The 26,748-nt window shown below is 35.4% G+C and overlaps 1 protein-coding gene across 1 annotated transcript; it reads right to left on the bottom strand.

The window, feature by feature from the left end:
• Positions 1–538: 538 nt before the first annotated feature.
• Positions 539–25,867, bottom strand: LOC126779983 (solute carrier family 2, facilitated glucose transporter member 1-like). Its single transcript, XM_050504217.1, has 12 exons — positions 25,716–25,867; positions 12,479–12,577; positions 11,849–12,009; positions 10,424–10,534; positions 9,750–9,837; positions 8,060–8,273; positions 7,423–7,481; positions 5,961–6,162; positions 4,136–4,272; positions 3,174–3,276; positions 2,110–2,210; positions 539–1,667 (listed from the first exon to the last, which is right to left on the bottom strand). Exons 1-12 carry the CDS (start codon positions 25,719–25,721, stop codon positions 1,530–1,532), a joined length of 1,419 nt encoding a protein of 472 aa, XP_050360174.1. The 5' UTR covers positions 25,722–25,867; the 3' UTR covers positions 539–1,529.
• Between the last annotated feature and the right edge of the window lie 881 nt (positions 25,868–26,748).

Below are 26,748 nucleotides of genomic sequence, written 5' to 3'. Positions count from 1 at the left end.
AGTGTGAAAAATAAGCGAAACACATTTTTTTTAATTAGCTAGAATCACTTGACAGTAATTCCAACAAAAATTATTTATTATAAAAAATTAAAAACTAACATGAAAATAATATCAACATCCTTCTTAAAAGATTCTTAAGAGTATTATCGTAAAACTACAGCCAGCCTTTTCGTGGATTAAGAAAAAAAACTCAATACAATATAATTGACTATTAAATTATAAATGCTATGCAAAAGGATGTATAACGAAGGCCTTTGTTCCGTTCTTACATTTAAAAAAAAAACAATGTGACAATAATAATGAAATTGAATACAAAAAAACTTGTATATAATCATTTAAAGTGTAAACAAATACTTTAAAACACTTTAAAAATACTTATATAAAGAATATATTGTAAATATTTTTTCGAAATTTAAAGTTATTCAATGATTTTTTAATATCGTAATGGATACATCATTGATTTGTCTATAACTTAATATTATATTTAAAATGCGAATAAAATCTTAAAATAGTTATTATATTTAAAATAGAGTTGTTAAATCAAAAATTCTAGTCCAATCAATATTCTAAAACTCAAGCAGAATAAAATATTCAATATTTAGATGCTTTACAAATGATTATTAAAAGATTCAAAATTTGAAACCGAATAATCATAACACATGTGTCATCTATTTTATACGTGACATTGGCAGAATATGTTGCGCTCAAATAGCGTAGATATAAACCAGAAAAGGGAAAAAAAGAATAATTACATATTATAAAAACAAAGTTCACAGCGTTTGTCTGAACGCGAAAAAAGTAACGAATTTACGTATAAACTTTCACAAATGGACGGAGTTATTCATAAGGATTTTAGTGTATAATTAAGGTTTTGTTTAAATTGTCTGAAATATGACGATTATTTATTGATGTAAAGATTTTATGTAGAATCTACACCTACGGAGCCGGAACGGATAGTCAGTCTTACATATAACTGACGCTTTGTAAAAACATATCCTACATTTTTAAAACAGGCAACATTGACAAATACTTGTCATGGCGGGAAATTCATTTAATATTGTCTATGGAGTTTATACACAGACATTTGGCAGGTTTGTGTATAAAAAAGGTTCCCCTCAATGTTTGAAATGTAGATGGCGCTGCTGAAGCTAGATTAGATTAGACATTGGTATGTATAATAAAAATCATTCGCATAGTTAGTATTATTGGGAATTTTAACTTTAAGGTGTCGTAAATTGCTGTGTTTTAATTTTTCATAGATTATTATATAAATGACATATATAATAATAAATAATAACTCTTTTGTAACGTTTAAAAAACCCAATGAACATACTAACTTATAGCAAAAATTAGACTTATACTAGACGATGCAGCGCGTCTCGGAGGTTTTAATATTATATCATATTATCATATATAAGTTAAGCTCGTAGTTTCAGCCGCTTTAAATTAAGACTATTGACCTGACAAGCGTGATATTCATTTCTTTTGTATTATAAATGACATAAAAATTTACGAACATTAAAAAAAAATTACATTTGCTGTCTAAACATTGCGGTTATTTCTTCAATCGTTTTGTTCTTCGTTTCAGGAACTTTAAAAGCGATGAAGAGAATGAAAATGAATTGCAATATCGCAAATATCACGAACGTGTTTGAGCCGAGGATAAGCTGAAATAGAAAAAAAAATGATAAGAGTGTGTGTACCAATTTACACACGAGAATTGATGTGTTAACACGTGTACCGGTCTCACGCACACATTAACGCACTTAGAATACGAATCTCACGCTGACGTCATCACGCTCGAACTTTGTAATACAGGCTCGGTTTAATGTAATTAGACAAAATCACAAAATGGTTTTTACATAATAAAAGTATCGCTCTAAGAAGTGACATATATGACACTAATTATAATAAAACCTAAGGAGGTTATATATCAATGCAGTGTAACTATTGTTAAAGATCAGAAGCGAAAAAGACTTTTTTTTAAAAGAATACATAAATAAGTATTCGACTTTATAATAAGAAGTACACAAATAACAAAAAAAACAATCATTAATTACTTTAAGTGTCGAAGATTGTTAAGACTACTATAGTATGAATGTCACTCACCGTCAACGGTAGGAAGCTGAGTCCAACGATAAAATTCGCGGTCCAATTGATGGTGACGGCGACAGAAGATGCCGCCGGACGAGCCGCTTGGTTGAACAGCTCTGCACAGATGATAAATAAAATCAAAACCAACGTTGCCACCCACTTGAATATCTTTCACGGCATCAATCTAACCTTTAACTCATTGACATAATCAGCGCCAGCCCTGGCCCTTGATCAGTTCTTTGTTCGACTCTTCACTTCACATAAATTGCATTTCAGATGTTATATAAATAACAATTGCCATATATATACAAATCAAACAACGCTTATGGACACCATTTTTTTTTACATTTGCGCACGCTTACTATCTGACGTCTATCGATCGCTCCTCTCGGGCCAGGACCAGGGCTGACCATATGGAAGTCATAGTACAAACATGTATTGCATGTAGTGTACAATAAAATTATAAGTACAATAGCCGAGCCCTAGTGGTTAGAACGCGTGAATCTTATGTGATGATCGCGTTCAAACCCGGGCAAGCACCATTGAAATTTCATGTGCTTAATTTGTGTTTATAATTCATCTCGTGCTTGACGGTAAAGGAAAACATCGTGAGGAAACCTGCATGTGTCTAATTTCATTGAAATTCCGCCACATGTGTATTCTACCAACCCGTATTGGAGCAGCGTGGTGGAATAATCTCCAAACCTTCTTCTCAAAAGGAGAGGAGGCCTTAGCCCAGCAGTGGGACATTAACAGGCAGTTACTGTTCCACTACAATAATCCAATATTCATTGAAAATAGTTTTTTTGGAGTTTTTTGTTACGTTTTCATTCATTGTTTTTTAACATAAAGCTTTTCTTATGTGTGAAAAATATTTTTGCTTATATGTGTGAGTTCTTTCAATCGTGATTCGAATAAAAAAACTGGCATTTTTATTCTTGATAAGTGGTAATGAGTAAATAGAATATTATTCTGAAGCGGTAGAATATTTGATAAAGTCTTGAAAAGTAAGCATGCTTGAATAAAGTATATTTCAATCTTGAAATGATTCAAAATGTTTATAATATAAAAACACTCACCGGTCACAAGGAACCATGGAATTGAACCTGGACCCACAGCGAACATCACCACAAAGAGTATAACCAGAGCTATACACACGTAGGACACCCACATGTGAGCCGTCTGAAAGCAAAAACAAAATTTAAGCGCATTATTGGGTTATCTAAAACAGCTTAAATACAAACGCGTGTAAATTTGTACTGATTTTTAATAATTATTTTTAGATTTTCAAAAGAAAATAATGGTAATATTTTTAATTAAATTAACACCGGTCGGAAATTATTGAGCGAAAAAACTACGCGATATAAAAAAAAAAAACAAAACACGAAAACATGGACTCGCTTGATGGTTGTCAGGGTGATTGCAGGAATTCCAACGAAAATTGTAAAATATTAATTGGTATTTTATTATATTACAAGTTACGTGTGAAAGAGAATAAATTGTTAAAAGTAATTGTGAAGTATTGTTATAATGGGGTATTTTTACACGTGTATGATCGTTTATTTCTTATATATGTATATGTTTTCAGAATATGTATGTAGGTACTTTAGATATAAAACAGGTTTAATTTGCTAGGATAGTTAACTCTCCCGTAACGGCCACGTGACGCCGTTGGTCCTGCGACTGAAGTCTGCCCAGTCGTGTCGGATTGCCGTCCCACCAGATTGAGAGGGAAGGAATAGATTTTTTTTATAGCAAATGGGCCACCTGATGGTAATTCACCAACACCCATAGACATTGGCTTTGTAAGAAATATTAACCATCCCTTACAATGCGCCTCCAACCTTGGGAACTAAGATGTTATGCACCTTGTACCTGTTACACTGGCTCACTCACCCTTCAAACCAACAATACCAAGTACTGTTACGCGGTAGAATATCTGATCAATGAGTGGTACCTACCCGAACGATACCTAAACGAGAAACGATTTGTACAGCAAAATATTTCTTAAGAATTAACTGGACGACATGACTTTACTTACATATAAGTTTGCAACACACAACGCGACGGTACAGAATAGCATGCCAGTGAACCCTGTCAACAGAAGCGTCTTCCTACCAGCGACCTCCACCAGCAGGAGAGATATGACTGTCATCACCACGTTCATTGCTCCCATACCTGTAAAAATATTATCGATTATATTTTTTTTTTTTATATAGAATAGGAAGGTGGACGAACATATGGGCCACCTGATGGTAAGTGGTCACCAAACGCCCTTAGACATTGGCATTGTAAGAAATGTCAACCATCGCTTATAGCCAATGCGCCACCAACCTTGGGAACTAAGATTTTATGTCCCTTGTGAATTTATGTATATATTATGTAGCTTGACGAGCCGGTTGCCGTGGTTGGTGGATGCTTGCCTTCTACGCCGAAGGTTGTGGGTTCGATTCCCACCCAGGACAGATATTTGTGTGCATGAACATGTCTGTTTGTCCTGAGTCTGGGTGTAATTATCTATATAAGTATGTATTTACATAAGAAAAGTAGTATATGTATTGTCTGGTTTCCATAGTACAAGCTCTGTACAAGCTTAATTTAGGATCAGATGGCCGTGTGTGAAAAATGTCCCAGGATATTATTATTAGCGATATTAATCTGTCTTTACATCAATGAGTCTACATTATATTACAATGGTAGAAGTAAATATAAACAAAACTTATATTTAAATATTACATGCGATTTGCTAATAACTCTGCTGTATTATTCACTACGAACTGCTCTCGATTAATATATCTTTATGTATAACACAACACTATTACACTTAAATACACTTTAATTTTACTTACAAAGTTTAGATAATTTCTTCGATATTCAAAATGTTTTTCTCACGAAGTCACAATGAATTCCACAGATTATTAAGCTCTCGACCAATGTTATCACGTCAACTCAAAGTCATTGTTATTTATTTATATTTACTCCTACTGCTATCAAAATAAGCTACATATATATATATATGTAGCTTTTTTTTTTTTTTATAGAATAGGAAGGCGGACGAGCATATGGGCCACCTGATGGTAAGTGGTCACCAACGCTCTTAGACATTGGCATTGTAAGAAATGTCAACCATCGCTTACATATCCAATGCGCCACCAACCTTGGGAACTAAGATTTTATGTCCCTTGTGCCTGTAATTACACTGGCTCACTCACCCTTCAAACCGGAACACAACAATATCAAGTATTGCTGTTTTGCGGTAGAATATCTGATGAGTGGGTGGTACCTAGATTTGACAGTATAAAGCTTCTAGAGGTATCTTTCTTTATTTGTTTAGAGAATAAAACTGATAAAATCATATTTTATTCATTTTATACCAATCAAGTGATAGTTTTATAATAATATTTTATATTAATTGAACTGTTAATGTCTTTTCTATTTGTTATAAATATTTTGATTTTTAAAATAATCATTATTGTTAACTCGTAATGTTGATATAGTTGGCAACACTTATAATTTAGGAGACACTTGATTTGTATAACGTAATGTTTAAAGACTCAATTGTATTTATTAGTGTACTTCTTGTTGGTGTTGATATTATTATAAATAAATAAATAATAATGAAAAAAATTGCTAATATAAGATCTATGCGAATATTATAAAGTAACTCTGTCTGTGTGTTACGCTTTCACGGCTACACAACTGAACCGATATTGATGAAATTTAGTATGAAGCAAGCTTGGATACCAAGAATGGACATTGGCTACTTTTCATATCTAAAACGAGACCAACACGCAAGCGAACCTACTAGTTCATAAGTATGAAACCCTGATAATATAGTTGACAGTTTATTTTAATGATATATTCACCTAAAGTAGCGTATTGGCTCTGCGTTTCGCTCAAATTAGCTGATTGGAAGATATCCGTTGAGAAGAATATGACAGCATTGATCCCGGAGAGCTGCTGGGCGACCATCACGACCATCGCTATCAGGAGTGGCTGCCTCAGTTGACGGTTGCGGAAGAGTTCGCTCAGAGTGACTTTCTTACTTATTTTGTTCTTCTCTGCTTCCTGGATAGTAGTTACCCAAAGTTAACATTATACATATATATGTTAATATATAAATTAAATATGACAGTTCCGCCGCCATGGATTTTGGCCTGATGACCATATATTGTAATATATTGTTAATGTACAAGGTAATTTATGTGTCCGTCTGATTGTAATGAGGTTTTCTTATTGTATTTGGTAGGCAGACTGGCAAGTCGTCACCACAGCTCATAGACATTGGCATTGTAAGACATATTGACCATTTCTACATCGCCAATGCGACTACCAACCCTGGCAACTAAGATATTATGTTTTGTGCCTTTAGCTACATTGGGTCGTCACTCACCATTATATTGCAGTTTGGTGTTAGAATATATGAGGAGTGGGTGGTACCTAAACATACGGACTTCCACAAAGCCTTACCACGAAATAATAGTTAGTAACCAGTAAATCGTATCAATAACCCCCCCCCCCCCCCCTATTTATCAACTACTCTTTCTCCAATCACTAACAAGTTGGTGGTTTGAATAATAACAGTCATCTTAGATCCCATGGTTGATGACGCACTGAAACCATTGTCTATGGGCGAAGACTTATCTAGAAATATACCCTTTTCGTTTGCTATCAACCAATAAAAAATAATATCGGCATTAAAATACTGGGAGTCGCTTCAAAGATATTCAATTATAACTAGACGAAGCCGAGATGGCTGGTTAGAACGTGTGAATGTTAACTTTTCACGTGCTTAATTTTTGTTAATAATTCATCTCGTGCGAAGGATACCATTGTGAGGAAGCCTTCATGTGTCTAATTTCACTGAAATTCTCACACCTGTATCCACTATTCCGTATTCAAGTAACGTGGTTTATTAAGCTCTATATATTTTCTTTAAAATGAGGACTTAGTCTTACTGGGACAGCATAGCATTGCATATTTACTAGACGGATATTAAAACCCCTCCCAAGTGGAAGGGAAAGCTTGGTCGTTACCGAAACAGCCTGTGAATGTCCCACTGCTGGGCTAATGGGCTTCTCTCCTCTTTTTGAGGTGAAGGTTTGGAGCTTATTCCACCACGCTGCTCCAATACGGGTTGGTGGAATACACATGTGGCAGAAATTCAGTGAAATTAGACACATGCATTAAGCACATGAAAATTCAGTGGTGCTTGCCCGTGTTTGAACCCACGATCATCGGTTAAGATTAATGCGTTCTTACCACTGGGCCATCTCGGCTCGCAAGCTTGGTCAGCAGCCCTAATAAATTAGAGATAGTGTTAGTTACCTGGTGCATCTCTTCCATTTCAGCATGGACTGCCACATCCCCTCTTAACCAGTTTAGAGCTAGAAAAAAAAAATATTCTTTGAGTTTTCGAAACGCTCCTAAAATCAATTCACTCACAGTTTACAATTGATAATCTTTTGTAATTTAAAGACATGTACGTTTAAAATATATAATCTTTTTTTTGTTCAATGAGATATAAGCATTTGCCAACTGATTTATTGTTTTCTTAAATATAGGCAAGTGGATGAGCCGTTGGACCACCTAGGTTAGGTGTAGGTAGCGTGTGTATATTGTGACTGAATTTTCTATAAACATTATGGAACTCAAACTTCTTTGTCATGTCAAGCTGTCTTAATTAAATATACAACAAATTAATATTACTATAACATAACCTATCTTCGTCTTTCTATAAAAGTTTTATATCAAACGAATTAGTATGTTACAAGTGAATCAGGATAAAAAATTACTCTTTACAATATTATTATGAAAATATGATTTATAAACGTAGTTTATCAGATGTACAGATAAAAATTATTCCTCCCTTTCTGTCATAATTTATTTGATATTTGAAAGAAGTAGACAGCATTATTAAATACGTATAATTAGTAGAGCATTGGATAATTTGTCCAAAACTAACCTCTCTGAGCGTGCAGTTCAGCGCCTTTATTAAGCAACAAAAACTTCGGCGATTCAGGGCAAAGCGGCAATGTACAACACTGGATCAAAGCTGGAATCGCTGCCATCGCCAACAGCCAAGGCCAACCATTGTCAGTTCCCAATACCGATTCCAGTCCTAACACTTGGGATAACAGTATCGTGATTGTGATGACGAGCTGGTAGACTGTTCCGATCTGAAAGCGATTTTATGTTTTCTATAGATTACTAGTAATCGCCAGCGGATTCGATCGAATGTTAAGGGGAGAAGGGTGGGGATTTGGTAAAAAGTTGTTTTTTTTATAGAATAGGAAGGCGGACGAGCATATAGGCCACCTGATGATAAGTGGTCAAAAACGCCCTTAGACATTGGCATTGTAAGAAATGTCAACCATCGCTTATATAGCCAATGCGCCACCAACCTTGGGAACTAAGATTTTATGTCCCTTGTGCCTGTAATTACACTGGCTCACTCACCCTTTAAACCGGAACACAACAATACCAAGTACTGCTGTTTTGCGGAATATCTGATGAGTGGGTGGTACCTACCCAGACGAGCTTGCACAAAGCCCTACCACCAGTAAACATTAAACCACCTTATGTCCATCCTTGAAATTCAAGTATGCTTCACATCAAATTTTATCAAAATCGGTTCAGTAGGTTACATAACAGCAGACAGAGCTACTTTCGCATTTATAATATCATTTATTCATAATCTCGACCAATGATATCGCGTTAATTCAATGTCCAAGTTGACGTATTCCAATCGGATTACGAATCAATGTAAACAAACCTCAAATTTACAAATTGCACGCGATTTTCTAATTGTTCTGCTGTATTACGCACAATAAACAGTTCTTGATAATTTAACTTTATTTATAATACAACACAATTCCACTTAACTAGTTATAACCACATTAATTTAACTTTCGAATTTCCGATTACAGCTTCGCGAATATTGAAAACGTAATTTTTTCGCGAATCCATAGAGAATATAATAGATTATTCAAGATCTCGGATCGAATTGGTATCGAGTCAATTGACAACGGTGACCAAAAATATCGGTGTCAAAGTTGTTTATTTGGGTTTATTCCTGTGAATGGAAATGGAATTTTTTTTTTTTTATAGAATAGGAAGGCGGACGAGCATATGGGCCACCTGATGCTAAGTGGTCACCAAACGCCCTTAGACATTGGCATTGTAAGAAATGTTAACCATCGCTTACATCACCAATGCGCCACCAACCTTGGGAACTAAGATGTTATATCCCTTGTGCCTGTAATTACACTGGCTCACTCACCCTTCAAACCGGAACACAACAATACCAAGTACTGCTGTTTTGCGGTAGAATATCTGATGAGTGGGTGGTACCTACCCAGACGAGCTTGCACAAAGCTCTACCACCAGTACGATGGAATAGGCTATAGTTGGTTTGCAGTTATGTCAACGGCACTAAAACTTCTCCAAAACGATAATTTTGCAGCTACCGTCGTATTATTGTGACTATTAGACTTTACACTTTGTTCATTAAACTTATCAAAAATATTATGATGAGACCATAGACAATTTAGTACTTTTTAAATATTTGACATATTCCTAACAATGAGCAGTTGCAGACTGTATTTAGACACTCAGTCGAGATGGCGTCTTAAATCAATTGAAGGCACACTCACCGATCCTCGTAACGAAACAGGCGATATTTCTGCCAAGTACATGGGCGTTAGACCAGCATTCAGACCGCTGTTGACTCCAATTATTAACCTGGAATACATAAGGAATTGTCATTCTCTCATACACAGTACTGTATTTAGTTACTTAGTGTGGGAAATAGCTTAAAATTAAGAAAAAATAGAACGTTATTGTATGGTTTACTACCGCGGCTTCTAGTCATAAATAATTCAGAATTGCTAAATAAATTCTAGACTCCGGGCTGTTACTGGGAATTTTCTACAGGAAATCCCAATCATTTTCTATCTACACTTGCTGGGTTTGAACCAAGAACGCCGGGATCTGCCTCATAACTAGCTATTAGACAAAAAAACTCAGATAAATATTATATATTTTTTTATAGAACAGAGGCGGACGAGCATGTGGGCCACCTCCTGGCTATGGATAAGTCACCCAGAGAAAATTTAACCATCGCTTACATAGCCAACCTTAGGAACTAAGATTCAAAACTAATTTCAAACCGGAACACAATTATACCAAGTACTGCTATTTCGCGATATAATATCTAATGACCTACTAATATACTACTAAAGTAAACTAGGCGGTCAACTATCAATTAAAGACTTCTAGATGAACCCAAGTTCATTTTTAAAACTAATATTCACATTACACAACTAACCTTCCTACGATTAGCATTTCAGACGAATTCGCCATCTTCGCACAACCTTGAAGAGCTGCTGCAACGAACACCAAAGCATTGTTCAGAAGTAAACCGCCTTTTCTTCCAAATCTGAAAACAATATATTTATATATTAGCTACCCTTCCTGACTTCGTACGGGTAGAATAATCGTCTACTATAATTATTGGTTTATGCGGCGCACACCAGTAACCGGTCAGTATATTTTTTTTCCGACGTCATTCAACCAATTTACACAAAACATTGATGAATTATACATCTGAACCTTCCTCATGAACCACTTCGTCCATTGGTGAAAACCGTATGAAAATCTGTTAAGTAGTTTTTGAGTTTACCGCGGACATACAGACAGACGCGACGGAGGATTTTATTTGGATCTCCAACAGTTGTACGTAACATATATATAAAACATGCTTTACATTAACTTAAAAGGAGAACACGCCATTTCTGACCACAATTACGAAAAGAACTAACAAATTTATATACAAATAAAAATAAAAAACAGAAATAAGAAATATTTAAATAAAAAACAAAACACAGAAACAAAAAGTTGTGACAAATAAAATTTTAAAACGAATTCAGTAAAATATACATAACACTTTCATAAACGATAACAACAAAAGCCCATTGTTGCTGTGTTTTTACACAATTTTTATATTCTCACGATAATCGTGATATTGAAGTATTTTGTTTGATTATAAATAATGATTCATAATTCTGCCGCTAAGCACTTTGACCGATTTTGAAGAATTTTTCTATTTTGTGCTTATTTTAACTTGGATTACCGGTGTCGGCCACGACGGCCTACCTCGAGGGAAACTAGCCAACTGCGCAGGCGATATTATAGTGCACAAGTGTGTGCGCAAACACAGGTGCACTCTCTATTCCCTAACTCTCATAATCCGATAGGACGGCAACCGACACGACTGGACAGAACTCATTTGAAAAACCAACGGGATTACGTGCTAGTACACACTCCTAACTTCAAAACTCAAGGGTAAGAATTTGGCATTTGTTTCCTGGCGTTTGTTTCCTCTCTTTTTATATATTAAAATTATTTTATTAGTCTTATTCACATTCGAAAGAGCCGAGATGGCCCAGTGGTAAGAACGCGTGAATCTTAACCGATGATCGTGGATTCAAACCCGGGCAAGCACCAGTGAATTTTCATGTGCTTAATTTGTGATTATAATTCATCTCATGCTACACGGTGAAGGAAAACATCATGAGGAAACCTGCATGTGTCTAATTTCACTGAAATTCTGCCACATGTGTATTCCACCAATCCGCATTGGAGCAGCGTGGTGGAATAAGCTCCAAACCTTCTCCTCAAAAAGAGGAGAGGAGGCCTTTAGCCCAGCAGTGGGACATTCACAGGCTGTTACGGTAGCATTCGAAAACCCTACCTGTCAGCGATCACACCAGTGATGACGCCTCCTATCATACCGCCTACACAGTAAATGGCCACCGCGATTGACCACACAGTCGTCACTTTCGGATCGTCTTTCGCTGGTAGCGTTATATTTGTTCCCGTTAAAGCCTCTTTCTGAAGCCATTCTGACATAACCTGAAAAAGAAACACGTTATTTTTAAGGCATTCGTTAAAAGTTGCTCAGAAATGCATGCTGATGAATATTTCCTGAATCGCGCTAACGTTTGGTTCGCCGCTATGTATATAGGGTCTTGACATTTTAAATACATAGCCATAGCCTAAGATATCACTTCTTAATGTCTACATCCATGTTATCAAACGATTAGGGATGCTAACTATCACAGTTACATCAAAATGTCAACAAATATTAGAAATATTTTCTGAATCGGGCTAGCGTTTAGTTCTCCCCAATATACATATATAGGGTTTCGAGTTAAGGGGTATTAACTGTTAAATTCGAAAAGAGAAAAGGTTAGCGCATTACACGGTCCGCAAGATGCAGAACAGATGCAGCATCCCAGATGTTTTGGTAAGGTTAGGATATCACTAAAAAGTCTCGTGTAGCGTTCTATAAGTGCCCTCAGCGAGTGCTTATATAGCTTACCGCTTGGGGGGCATTCAAGACCCCCGTATTGTATCCGTGTTGGAACGCTGACCAGCAAGCTGACGAGACGATGGCGAACGCCAGACGAGGATTCATTCCCTGAGAACAAAACAATATTATATGAAACTAGTTTTTACTGGTTTTGGGGGGAGGGCATTATAACAAATAGCCTATGTCTTTTCGTAGGCTTGATACCAAATAGTGAAAGCGTAACAGACATACATACAGACAAATATATTTTCGCATTTATAATATTAGTATACAATATGATTTATTATGATTTTTATTTTAGCCGATGATTAGTTAAACGATTCTGTCTTCTTCTTTCGAATGTCAAATCATTGATTACAGAAAGAGAGAAATCAGTGTTTTGACGGGCCGGTTGGCGTGGTTGGTAGACACTTGCCTTTCACACTGAAGGTTGTGGAGTCGATTCCCGCTCAGGACAGACATTTGTGTGCATGAACATGTCTGTTTGTCCTGAGTCTGAGTATAATTATCTATATAAGTATGTATATCAGTTGTCTGGTTTCCGTAGTACGAGCTCTGCTTAGTTTGGGATCAGATGGCCGTGTGTGAATAATGTCCCAGGATATTATTATAATTATTATAGTATTTAACCAAAGCCGCTAAGCAACGTTTATTAGTATGGCTAATTTATAGCAATCTTTATTATATATAACGAGGATCGCCTACTAAACAGTTGCCTGGAAAAGAGCTATGTAGCGATAAGGCCGCCAAAGTTGTATGATAATTAGGCTGTACGCATGCGTTATGTAATTAATGTTTGTGATTTACAATAAAGTATATTCTATCTATCTATTTAGACCATTTTTTTAATCATTATTCGTTAATGAATATGATATCTAATGAATAATGAAAATAATGTAAAAAATATTTATAAAATAATTAGTTAAAATATGTATTTTAATATCGCCTATAGACAATCTTTTTAGTCGTTTGTACAGTACAGTTACAGCCTGTTAATATCCCACTGCTGGGCTAAGGCCTCCTCTCTCTTTTGAGGAGAAGGTTTGGAGCTTATTCGACCACGCTGCTCCAATGCGGGTTGATAGAATGCACATGCAGGTTTCCTCACGATGTTTTACTTCACCGTAAAGCACGAGATGAATTATAATCTCAAATTAGCCACATGAAAATTCAGTGGTGCTTGCCCGGGCTTGAACCCACGATCATCGGTTAAGATTCACGCGTCCTAACCACTGGGCCATCTCGGCTATTAGTCGTTTGTGTGTGTAGTTATTAATGAATGTTTATGTATTAATAAGTGAACAAAAAACTGACAAAAAGCGGTTCTAACCGGTTTCATCTACACTCTACCGGAAATAACTTTACGTTAAATTAATCTTCTAAACTGACAATCCAAAAGCGCTTTTGTTTATATATGAATAAAGTCTATTTTGATTTGTAACTACATATTACTTTATTAGTCATATAGTTTGATATATCATTAGTAATAAATGCAGAAGTTTGTCTTAACTATTCAAGCGATCATCATGAAATACAAGACGTTCAGTGGAGAAAAGGACAAAAGATACCTCTCCCTCACACGTGGACGAAGCGGTCATGTTTTATACTCTTTTGTTAATAGACAATCGGATACCACGATAAGTGTGTATTTGTCAAAAATTTGGTATTCACCCAAATATATGATACTGGGAACCAATTCTACTGACAAATTGTCACTTTATCGCAATCGAATCGAAGCGTAATCGTTGCCGTTTATCCGTTTTCATATTCTTTAATTTAATTATCGACGATTGGTATAAAAGTTAACAATTAAGTTTGGTTTTGTTAACAAAATATTTGTTCGCTTACGATACGAATTAATATAGTTAAAGTTGGATTGAATCGGGTATCGCGTTCGTCATAGATTAGCAGAATTCGGCCCCTCTCCTCGCGAATGTTTCCGCGCCAAATTTACATTTTCGAAGTGAAAACTTCTTCAGGAGCGTTGCGTTGGGATAGACTCGTGGCTTCGCGTCACCGTCATGCTAATGTTAATATAATGTAATACTAACAGTTTATTAAATTAAGTATTCATATTTTGTATCGAGTTTGCAACATACTGTGTGTTTTGATGAATAATATTTAGTGGGTAAGAATCCCACATAACCCGGTTCCATCCCCATAGGACCCGGGTACCATTCTGAAGGTTTCCATTGCGAGAAAAAAAAAGACTCGTGGCTTCGCGTCACCGACATGCTAATATGTTAATATAATTAAATCTTTGAAAGTACATATAATTTATGTATTGTGGAAATTAATAAGCAATTTACGTCAATACTAGCAGTATATACAAATAATTTTAGTGTATTTTAACGTTTATTTATTTAAATTAAGCTGTATTTATATTTTGTACCGAGTTAGCGACATACTGTGTAGTTTGATGAATAAAAAGCTATATAATAAAAAGGGATAGCATTATTATTTGGAATGCCCATAGATGTGGAAATTGGACAAATATATTTAACAGTTTTAAGTTTTTACTTCTAGCAGTCCCTATGGCTGTTCCTCTAAATCCCATATGCCTATATATCTAAGTTCTAGGCTGTTTGGAGTGTGCCCAATTCTTATAAATTATAAAAAAACCATCAATACCGCAATGGTTTACGGGACTAGCGTTGCAAAAGTCGCAGGTTCGATCAATTGGGCGATTGTCCCCTTAAAACAAGCTTCATCGGAGGGGTAAAAAGGTAAATTAGTAATTAATTAAATACTGTCAGGAAAAAGGGACAAAACATTATTGCACCCAACATTGTGGGCGAATTGGCGATGCGTAGTTGGTTCAAAATTTCATTGTCAATCAATCAAATGTTATCTTATCAAATGTCACCTACCTACTTATTTGATTTAAAAAAAAAAAACTAAAATATACATAGTTTAATGAAAATTAGCGCGATGATATTTAAATGTCATCATAGAATGTCAAAATGTCAAGGTGAGTCATTCACTTTAATATGCATATGCTTATACAAAACATTTATACATATACATTCGATCGTTGGTCTAGTGGTTAGATGTATAGCCGCAGACCCGGAGGTCCTGGGTTCACACCCGAAAATTCTCCTTTTGTATCAAAAATTTTCCAATGAAATATCTATCGATAATTGGTAAACCAGGACGTAGTCAGGGCAGAGCGTCACGGCAGCATGCGAAAGCAATCCCGTGGCGCTCCTTGTTAAGACGGAAAGGGTACCGCTGGTTATTTAGTGGGTATTCCGAAGTTCGGTGCGCACTCGGTGCCTAGGACACCGGCGAGCCACACATATCCCACTGTTTCCGTGGGGGAAACGCGTATCGCGTTTTTCCAGCGTTAAAAAAAAGGACGTAGTCAGAGCGGTAATATATAGGAATTAAATTAAGTAGCGTCAATACATGTTTTACATAATGTATTGTCTACATTTATACAAGCGAAATACAACTCATGACGAGATCTCCTAAACTATCGATTGCCTTGAAATTTGTCACAATTACTCCTTCCCCAACGTTGTCTACGTTAAGAACGAATTTTCCGCAAATCCTCTCGAAAATACATTTTGCTTCTTATCAACGCGCGCAGCCGGGTCGATAGCTAGCTTACTAAGAACGAATTTTGAACATTTTTTAAGACGCAAGCGAAAAATAACGGTCGGTTTGACCTTCAACTTGGTTCATAGTGTTCTATGTTACATCATTAGAACCGGTTGTTGCTCGCGATAAAAAATGAAGGCATTTATAACACTAGTTATTTAAAAATGGTCCGATAGTCTAGTAGCTTATAATTAATATGAATGTTTAATTTAATAAATGGACATTGTATTAGTTATAAAACTCAGTTTCGAATTCTAACAGCCGACTGATTTTTTTTGTATGTTCAGTAACAGTAACAGCCTGTTAATGTCCCACTGCTGGGCTAAGGCCTCCTCTCCATTTTGAGAAGGTATGAGGTAGGTTTTTTGTATGTTCGCGTATAGTTTATTTAATAAGCGATTTTAATCTTCTTGTAAGATGTTATTCTCTCAATTCAATTGGTAGCTTGTATTGTTTAATTATTTTTTGTAATTCAGGCAAATTGTATGTATCTCCCAGCGATCCCATGATGCTATAGACGGTGGGATACCTATGGTTTTTCAAATTCTTGTAAACTAGAACGCACTAGGAGTTTTACGCACCGGCGAGTACCACATACCCCAAGACTATATCTTTATTAATAGCGGCTCGCGACTGCCGGGTTGAAATATTATCTTTTTTTACTATAATTACTTTTATAGGAAAAATATTGATACCTTGGGTTGCATTATTTCCATTATCGTAGCCACTTCAATCTCTAATTATTTTGAAAATTAAATATAGCTCATATTACTCGCTGATAATTTAGCTTTTTATGGGTGATTTTTTTTTTTTTAAATCGGTTTAGTAGATTTTGAGATTATCCATATTCTTGCTTCTCAATACATATTATGTAATGTTATGTATGTATGAAAAAATATTAATGATTTTTTGAGAAAATGTGATACTCATAAAATCGATACAAGGAACAAACACCAATTAATTACTCCCGTTACTCGACTGCATAGAGTCAGTAACTCTTTTGTGGGGCAATGTATACGGTTCTACAACAGGATCCCAGAAAGCGTTCAAAATGCCTCATTTGCTAAATTTAAAAAAATTGTAAAGGAACGCTGTGTTAATGTTATTATACAACTAATGAATTTATTGATGATAGCACACCTTGGGAAAAAAAACCCGCTGAGTTTCTTTCGCCGGTTCTTCTCAAACAGGGTGTTTCTTTTCCGAAACGGTGGTAGTTTCTGGACTGACTATCAATAAGCAAGTGTAATGCTTCAATATTGAATAAATCATTTTGATTTTCATTACAAACAAACATACAAAAAATTACATTGTTTGTTTCGATAATAATTAAATACAGTTATCAGATAAAGTCGTTCGTTGTATTCACTTCCGGTCAACACGTCCTGGTTGTTGTTTTAAAACAATTGACGTTTCCGACAAGTTCATTCATTATGCAAATTGTAACCGTAGCGTACATTTTAGGGTTAAGGAAATCCAAATTTATGACAGCCATAGTGACATGGGGATGTGTAGGACGCGTCACGGTGTACGGTATGAGGTAGGTTTTTTGTATGTTCGCGTATAGTTTATTTAATAAGCCATTTTAATCTTCTTTTAAGATGTTATTCTCTCAATTCAATTGGTAGCTTGTATTGTTTATTTATTATTTGTAATTCAGGCAAATTGTATGTATCTCCCAGCGATCCCATGATGCTATAGACGGTGGGATACCTATGGTTTTTCAAATTCTTGTGAACTAGAACGCACTAGGCGTTTTACGCACCGGCGAGTACCACATACCCCATAGACTTGATATGCGTTCCAGAAAGAAAAAAAAGCAAGTATTATGGTAGTAGAGCTTATGTAAATTTAATTGTATATAATTTACTAAGTATTTAACCGAGCTTCACACGCGAAAAAATCGTCATCATCAATCATCGGAAAGTATTTAAGTATAAAATGTTATGTATATATATATATATATGCCACGTAACTTTTATTGTAAAGGCTACCGTAACAGCCTGTGAATGTCCCACTGCTGGGCTAAAGGCCTTCTGTCCTCTTTTTGAGGAGAAGGTTTGGAGCTTATTCCACCACGCTGCTCCAATGCGGGTTGGTAGAATTCACATGTGGCAGAATTTCAGTGAAATTAGACACTTGCAGGTTTCCTCACGATGTTTTCCTTCACCGTAAAGCACGAGATGAATTATAATCACAAATTAAGCACATGAAAATTCAGTGGTGCTTGCCCGGGTTTGAACCCACGATCATCGGTTAAGATTCACGCGTTCTTACCACAGGGCCATCTCGGCTATCGGCTATTGTAAAGGCAATTGTAAAGGCAAAAAAAGGTATTCCTGCAATTATGTATCATTGTAATTATTTTATGAGAGTTATGGAATAGACATATACAGCTGCACTAGCTGTATTCGCGCACACATTTGTACACTATCTCCTTTTTTTTTAAAGCTGGAAAAACTCGTTACGCGTTTCCCCCACGGAAACAGTGGGAGGGGTATGTGGGGCTCGCTGGTGTCCAAGGCGTCGAGTGCGCCCCGAACATCGGAATACCCACTAAAAACCAGCGGTACCATTTCCGTCTTAACGAGGAGCGCCACGGGATCGCTTTCGCATGCTACCGTGGGTACACTATCTCCTGCGCAGTTGGCTAATCTCTCTTAAGATTGTCCGCCGTAGCCGAAATCGGTCTGGACGTCATAATGTTATTATACACATACATATCTCTATTGTTTACAATTTCAATATTATAACAGTACAGTACGAGTAACAGACATTTAATGTCCCACTGCTGGGCCTAGGCCTCCTCTCCCTTTTCAGGAGAAGGATATAAGTCTTGTCATAATTACGTAGGTCAGCTGTCAACATATGACGTTAACATATATTTAAATATATATATATATATATATATATGTATTTGTTATGTTAACGAATCATTGTTAGGATTGTTAATTATCGAAAAAATATAAGTATAAGACTTTTTGATGTGTAACCATATAAGCGGCCGGTACACGGTAACTGGGGCTTCGAGCGTCAGTTGAAATCAGGGTAAGATTTCGAGCGTCAGTATACCATTTGTTAAATACACATCAATACGCATGAGTACCTCGACACTCACAGCATTATATCGGATTTTGTATCAGATAGACTAGCAAGAGCAAGCAAGGGTGGTTAATATTTATACCAATGTCTATGGCAGGTGACCTACCACCAGGTGTACCATTTGCAATCTGCCAACCTATATGCGTTAAAAAATTGACTAATAACCAAATAATCATCAGAACTGTCGCTGAAACTGGCTATTATTAGCAAAACTCGTTTGAATATTCATGTTTAACATACGATGGAAAAATTTATAAGCTTCATATATATATACATATGTATATATGTGGATGAATTAATTCACTTAACGGTCACGATGCGTTGTGACTTCGCTTGTTATCTACATATGTATATAAGCGAAATACCACTCATCACGAGATCTCCTAAACTATCCGCCCGATTGATTTTAAATTCCCGATATTTCCCGATAGGTACAATGTTGGTGTCTTCAAATCCAGGGTAAACAGGTTTCTTATAGGCAAGCGTGCTACATCTTAGACCGAGTCGATGCTTAACATCAGGCAAGTCAACGGTCAAACGCTGGCCTATTAATTGTAAAAAAAAAAAAAAAATTGTCACAGTTACTCCTTCCCATAGACGCTCACAAAGAACTTCCGAAATATCTTTTTCCTCTTATCTATCCGTGCGAAGTCGGGACGAAAAGTTAGTTATTGAATACTACCTACTTCACGTCACAAACTACTCGTACTTGCTTGCACTGTACCAATATTATTATATATTATTAGGTTATTATAACATTCATTGTTTTACCGTGTACGCCTATTCGATTTAAAAAAAAAAAGATTATTCTTATTGTTCTGTAATTTTCTCTGAAAGTGATTTAAATGTAAATCTTTTGAGAAAATAAATGTCTTTAACCGTAATATAAATAAACTAATTATCTACATGTAAACTAACATTCGGACTCGCAAATCAAAAGACAGGATTGAATGGAAATCTTGACAGGAGGCCTTTGTTGGAAAACAAGCTGTAATTAACGACATTTTAATTCAAGAGTTTTGGGCACACTCAAAAAAGAAAAGTATATAATAATTATTTTTTGTATAATTAAGAACAGCAATGCAAAGCCTTGTTTATTTATTTTATACGAACATTATAAATGTGAAAGTAACTGTGTCCTGTTATGCCGATCTCGACCAATGACATCACATCAGTTGAAGATCATTGTTGTTTATTTATCTTTATTCCTACTGCCATTGGAATAGGGTGTATATATTGACAGTATATTTCAGTGAAATTAGACACATGCAGGTTTCCTCACGATGTTTTCCTTCACCGTAAAGCACGAGATGAATTATAATCACAAATAAAGCACATGAAAATTCAGTGGTGCTTGCCCTGGTTTGATCCCACGATCATTGGTTAAGATTTACGCATTCTCACCACTGGGCCATCTCGGTTAATATTATAATAAGATATTGCATAATACTACAAAGTTTCCGCACGCGGCTTCGCCCGCATTTGGGACGTATGTGCAAAATTAGAACTTGTGACTTTCACTGAAGAATCACGTGCACTAACCATTGGGCTATCGGTTAGTATAAAATGCGTTAAAATAAATATTTTTCTAACTTATACAACCTATTTCATTCTTATCTTATCTCCTTCGGCCTTATTTATATGAGGCTATTTACGTGGGGATTGGGGGGGGGACATTAATAAATCATGTCAAAATAAATTATAGTCAAATATTATAACTTTGCCGATTAATTAATTAAAATAATATATACATATATAAGGCATACTTTATTTACTTATATATTTTATTTACATATATAACAACCGAGATGGCCCAATGGTAAGTATGCGTGAATCTTAACCGATGATCCAATCCAAACCCATATTCCAACCCGGGCAAGCACCATTGAATTTTCATGTGCTTAATTTGAGATTATAATTCATCTCGTGCTTTACCGTGAAGAAACACATCGTGAGGAAACCTGCATGTGTCTAATTTCACTGAAATTCTGCCACATGTGTATTCCACCAACCCGCATTGGAGCAGCGTGGTGGAATAAGCTCCAAACCTTCTCCTAAAAAAAGGGAGAGGAGGCCTTAGCCCAGCAGTGGGACATTAACAAGCTGTTACGAATATTTTATTTATAACAAGATTATATAACAGAAAAGCGTGGAGTTAGTATTAGTTTGTTATCATAGATAATAAAAAAAGAGAATATATAATACACTAGCTGCCCGCACGGTACGGGTAAAATAAATATTTTATCCCGTGCATATTTTAATCAACAAGGTACAAACATTTTCTAATCGATCGATAATCGATATTCGCCCATACAGTACAGTGCTAAGGGCATAAAATAATATATTTATATATTCGGTTATGCGAATTATACTAATATATAACAATCACAATACGTTCCCGATTCAATTCCAATCCAACTTTGACTGATCTATATTCATTGGGATCGAAACCGAACCGATATGATGTTAATGTCATATACAATTGCGTCAAAACCAAACTTAACAATAAACTTTTAAATCAATAGCCGATACTTAAATTAAAGAACAGGAAAACGGATAAACGGCAACGATCACGCTTCAATTCGATTGCGATAAAATGACAATTTGTTAGTACAATTGGACCCCAAAATAGAATCGGGGAATTATCGTAACCATTGTGAATCAGAATTGCAAATTGCGGGTAGAAATCTGTGGTGTACTTTGCACTGGATGTACATACTTCCATCTTTCAAGCTCCGGGCTGCTACTGAGATGCTATCGGCTCGATCTGTGGTATGAATCCAAAACCTCGGGATTTATTACATCTAGCCACCAGCACAACGAGACAGTCAGTTTTATATACCCGCGGTTTTACCTGTGTAGTTCCCGTTCCCGTTCGAATACGCGGACAAAATATAGCCTATGTTACTCGCTGATAATGAAGCTTGCCATTGGTGAAAGAATTTTAAAATCGGTTTAATGGTTCACGCGTTAAAGCGTAACAAACAAACTCACTTGTTTCTACAATATAAAACTAGCGTTAGTTGTTTTTTGAGTTCAGAATCATAATAAAATCTTAGAGAACGTTGACACTCGACGCTTTTCCTCTGCATAACATTGTATGATGATTATATTCCTTAACAAGATCATGACACTCAAGTCATGTCAATAGATTTTCTAGGTGGTAGGGCTTTGCGCAAGCCCGTCTGGGTAGGTACCACCCACTCATCAGATATTCTACGGCAATGCAGCAGTACTTGGTATTGTTGCGTTCCGGTTGAGCCAGTGTAACTACAGACACAAGGGACATAACATCTTCGTTCCTAAGGTTGGTGGCGCATTAGTGATGTAAGAACTGTTAATATTTCTTACATTTTAGTGGTGGAAGACCTTTGTGCAAGCCCGTCTGGGTAGGTACCACTCACTCATAATATATTCTACCGCAAAACAGCAGTACTTGTTATTGTTAGGTTTGAAGGGTGAGTGAGCCACTGTAATTACAGGCACAAGGGACATGACATCTTAGTTCCCAAGTTTCGTGGCACATTGGTGATGTAAGCAATGGTTAACATTACTTACAATGGCAATGTATATGGGTGTTGGTGACCACTTAATATCAAGCCCGTGCTCCTACAAATAACATAAAAAAAATTATAAAAGTATAAAATTTAAGGGGGATGAAACTGCGAAGCGCAGCTTCTTATATATCAACATTATATACCAAAACCTTCTCCGAAACGCGCAACATCTTCTACTTCTTTCTAATTGTGTTTTTAGTAAACATTTGTTTTACTGCGATCGTTTTGTCTTATATTACAATAAAGTACATTGTTATTATAATTTTAATTCTCACGTCTTCACGCATAATAATTAAGTAGGTAAATAACATAATAAAAACAAAATACAACGAACTTACCTAAATACATAACTTATATACTCTTTACAAATATATATAAATATATTGAGCTGGTGTGTATCACGAAAACTACCGTCGCTCGCAAACTAGATACGAATTTAGGAATGATGCTTTGATGACCATAGACAGTAGATATTAAAACGCGGGAGTTTTCGGGAAAAATTAAGATTATCTATGGTACAAGTACATCTGTTTCTCATATGTATTGTTACTAGTTTAGAGCTTTGTCAGTATTCTACCATCAAACGACAATATTTAGTATTGTTATTAACGTTTGCAGGGTGAATGAGCCAGTTTAATTATAGGCACAAGGGATTGTTGTTACTGTAACAGCCTGTGAATGTCCCACTGCTGGGCTAAGGCCTCCTCTCCCTTTTCGAGGAGAAGGTTTGGAGCTTATTCCACCACGCTGCTCCAATGCGGATTGGTGGAAGACACATGTGCCAGAATTTCAGTGTAATTAGATAAGTGTAGTAGTTTACTGGTGGTAGAGCTTTGTGCAAGCTCGTCTGGGTAGGTACCACCCACTCATCAGATATTCTACCGCAAAACAGCAATACTTAATATTGTTGTGTTCCGGTTTGAAGGGTGAGTGAGCCAGTGTAATTACAGGCACAAGGGACATAAAATCTTAGTTCCCAAGGTTGGTGGCGCATTAGCTATGTAAGCGATGGTTGACATTTTTTTCAATGCCAATGTCTATGGGCGTTTGTTGATCACTTACCATCAGGTGGCCCATATGATCGTCCGCCTTCCTATTCAAAAAAAAAATGTGTAGGTTTCCTCACGATGTTTTCCTTCGCCGTCAAACACGAGATGAATGAGCAGTAGGACATTCACAGGCTTTTACTTTCTACGATATAAATGTTTTATGTAGACTAGCCGTGCGAAGCCAAGGGAAGATAATAAAATATAAATAGCTACGAGGTTCCTTGATCCATACAACAGCTTTGTTAAAGAAAAACGCGCGCTAATTCAAGAACCGCCATTTTGTTAATGAACAGAAAGGTAATCATTCATTATTTACGCGACTTGTGATTTGTTGAAACAAATCAATCAAATCAAAGTGTTCAATTGTGTTATTTGGATTTTTGAATGAGTTATTTACATCAACTTGTATGAATTAATGTTCTTTTTTTAAAAATACCAAGTCGTTTTTTTTTTAAATCTGTGTCACGTCTGGATTCTAAATATGTACATATATCGTGCGGTGACGAATTCCGAGTTTATTTATTGTTATAACAGAATCTCAACTTTACAAACAGATAAAAGCCTACGTCCTTATAATATTAGTATGATAAAATCGATGACGTCATATTTACATAGTTTATATAATTGTGAGTTATAATTATAATCATTTATTACGCATACAAGTAACTGGTTAGTAAGAATATTGGGAGATTTGATTTGAAAATGTACTATAGAGTTTGTGAGTGCCGCGTTGGTCTAGTGGCTAGATATAAGATCACGAGGTCCTGGGTTCAAAACCCAAGTGGTGTTAATAAAAGCCTATCGGCTTATGAGAGTGAGGGAATAGATAGTGCGCAGTTCTGTCCTACGCAGTTAGCTTATATCTCTTGAGACTTGGCCGTGGCTGATATAGGTCAGGTATATCAATAGAGTTTGTATATCGAATCGGTAAAAAGTAGTCAATTGTCTATGGTTTAACCTCGATGTCCTTGAACACCATGGAAGTTATTTCAATTAAAAAAATACATTATTCGGCTATTTTGGAAATTGCCTATGATTGTAAAAGATGATATATAAAAAAAAAAACCCGCTGAGTTACGTTCGCCGGTTCTTCTGAGGCCTGAGATGTTTATTTCCGAACCGGTGGTAGATTTATGACAATCAATGAGTAAGTGTAACGTAAAAAAGAATGACAGACTTTTTTATAATGAACACATAATTCATAAAAAAAAAAAAAATATTGTAACATTAAAAAAATGTTTTTTTTTTTTATCACTTGGTGGTAGGGCTTTGTGCTGGTAGGTACCACTCACTCCTCATATATTCTACAACAAAACGGCAACATTTAGTATTATTGTGTTTCAATTTGAGCCAGTGTAACTACAGGCACAAAGGTCATAACATAACATCTAAGCTTAGCTTTGTAAGTAATGGTTGATTACATCGCCAATAATATATGAACATTGATGATTACTTTCTATCAGGCTTATTTGCCAATAACGAAATTATAAAAAAAAAAAACTGTCAATGGAATTAATTTTAATTAGTGTTTAAACTTTAAGGCAACCAGTTAATCAGCGGTTCGTTTTTAACGGTTTACCGTTTCCTAGAAGGATCGCGTGCTATTGTTTCTATGCTTCATAGAATTCGATACGTAAATAAACTCGAAGCAACAGACATAAGTACAGAGCGAAAGAAAAAATATTAACTATAAAAATATACTTAAAAAAATATCTAAAATTATAAAAAAAAAATACTTTTATTATTGTTAAGCATTTAAAATAAGAATACGGATTTTTTTATTAATATTATTTTTCACTTTTATCTGTGAGAATAAAAATAATAATACACAAATTTTGCACAAAAACAAATAATAAAATTACAATTTTCAAAATACATAATGATATATTAAAAGCCGCCTTCATAAATCGAAATCATGCCAAAATACATATTTACCGCCATCCTGTTGCTCTACTTTAGATAACCAAAAACAACACTTGCGTAACTTTTATTTTTAAACACAACACTTCACTCTTTAAAAAAAAATATAAAAAGTTTATGTCATGACTTTGACATTTATATACTTCTAAGGAAGCGGTCAGTACTGACTCCGGGGCAAAAATGATTTGAAATTCGAATTTCGAATGACGCGACTTGGCTGCAAATACAGAACGGTCTGAGCAATATGTATCCCTATGAATACTTAAACCTTTAGATTATTTTTTCTTACCTAATTTGTTTAAATCTAAAATTATTAACAAATTATTTTATCAATTTTAATTTACTACAAAATTGGTTCATGTTCGATTTATTTATTCGTTCAAATAACAATCATTAAATAAAAAATGGTTATAAAATATTTCATCTCTTTTCAATTTTTGTGGAAAGCGCACAATAACGCGCAGTCTAAACTATCGAACGCTCGAGCGCGGTTTGTGTGGGCAGTGACGTCAGACCAACCGGTTCTTGCGTTTTTTGTACGGAGCGGAGAACATTCCGTTGACTTTATGGAATACTCACCTTTAAATATAATAACAACAGGAGATATTTTGGCATGAATATTCTATGATACATTTTCCCCCGTTTCTGGTGTTTGAAGCCGTTATGAGCGCTGAAGCGCTTATTATTTTATGATTTATATTTAAAAAGTAAGTAGAAATACATATTCATTTTTTAAATTACATTTTCTTTTTTTTAATTTCAATTTGTTCTTGACATAAATGCAAGTGTTTTTTGAATAAATTTAGTTTTTTTTAATATTGTTTTTATTTATATATTTGGTACTAAGTTTTAGGCATTTTTGGAGTCAATTATTTTGCACTCACATATCTCGTTCTCTTTTATACAAGAAAAGCTTTCTATTATACTATTTATGTTACAAAGGCAGATTGTGATTAGTTAAGCACTGATTTATCTCTTTCTGTCATTATTGATTTGACATTCGAAAGAAGGAGACAAAGCATTGTTTAACCAATAACCCGCTAAACAA

The sequence above is a fragment of the Nymphalis io genome, chromosome 30, assembly GCF_905147045.1.
Source record: "Nymphalis io chromosome 30, ilAglIoxx1.1, whole genome shotgun sequence".
Lineage (NCBI taxonomy): Eukaryota > Metazoa > Arthropoda > Insecta > Lepidoptera > Nymphalidae > Nymphalis > Nymphalis io.
Note: the sequence above shows the minus strand (reverse complement) of the source record. Positions and strands in the feature narration are given on the sequence as shown.

Bases quoted from the DNA above. Each gene is read 5' to 3' on its own strand.
- LOC126779983 (XM_050504217.1), bottom strand. The intron at 10,535-11,848 runs GTAGGGTTTTCG...TATTGTTTTCAG, and splicing joins ACTGGTGTGATCGCTGACAG to ATTTGGAAGAAAAGGCGGTT. The intron at 7,482-8,059 runs GTTAGTTTTGGA...TTTTTTTTCTAG, and splicing joins TGAACTGCACGCTCAGAGAG to CTCTAAACTGGTTAAGAGGG.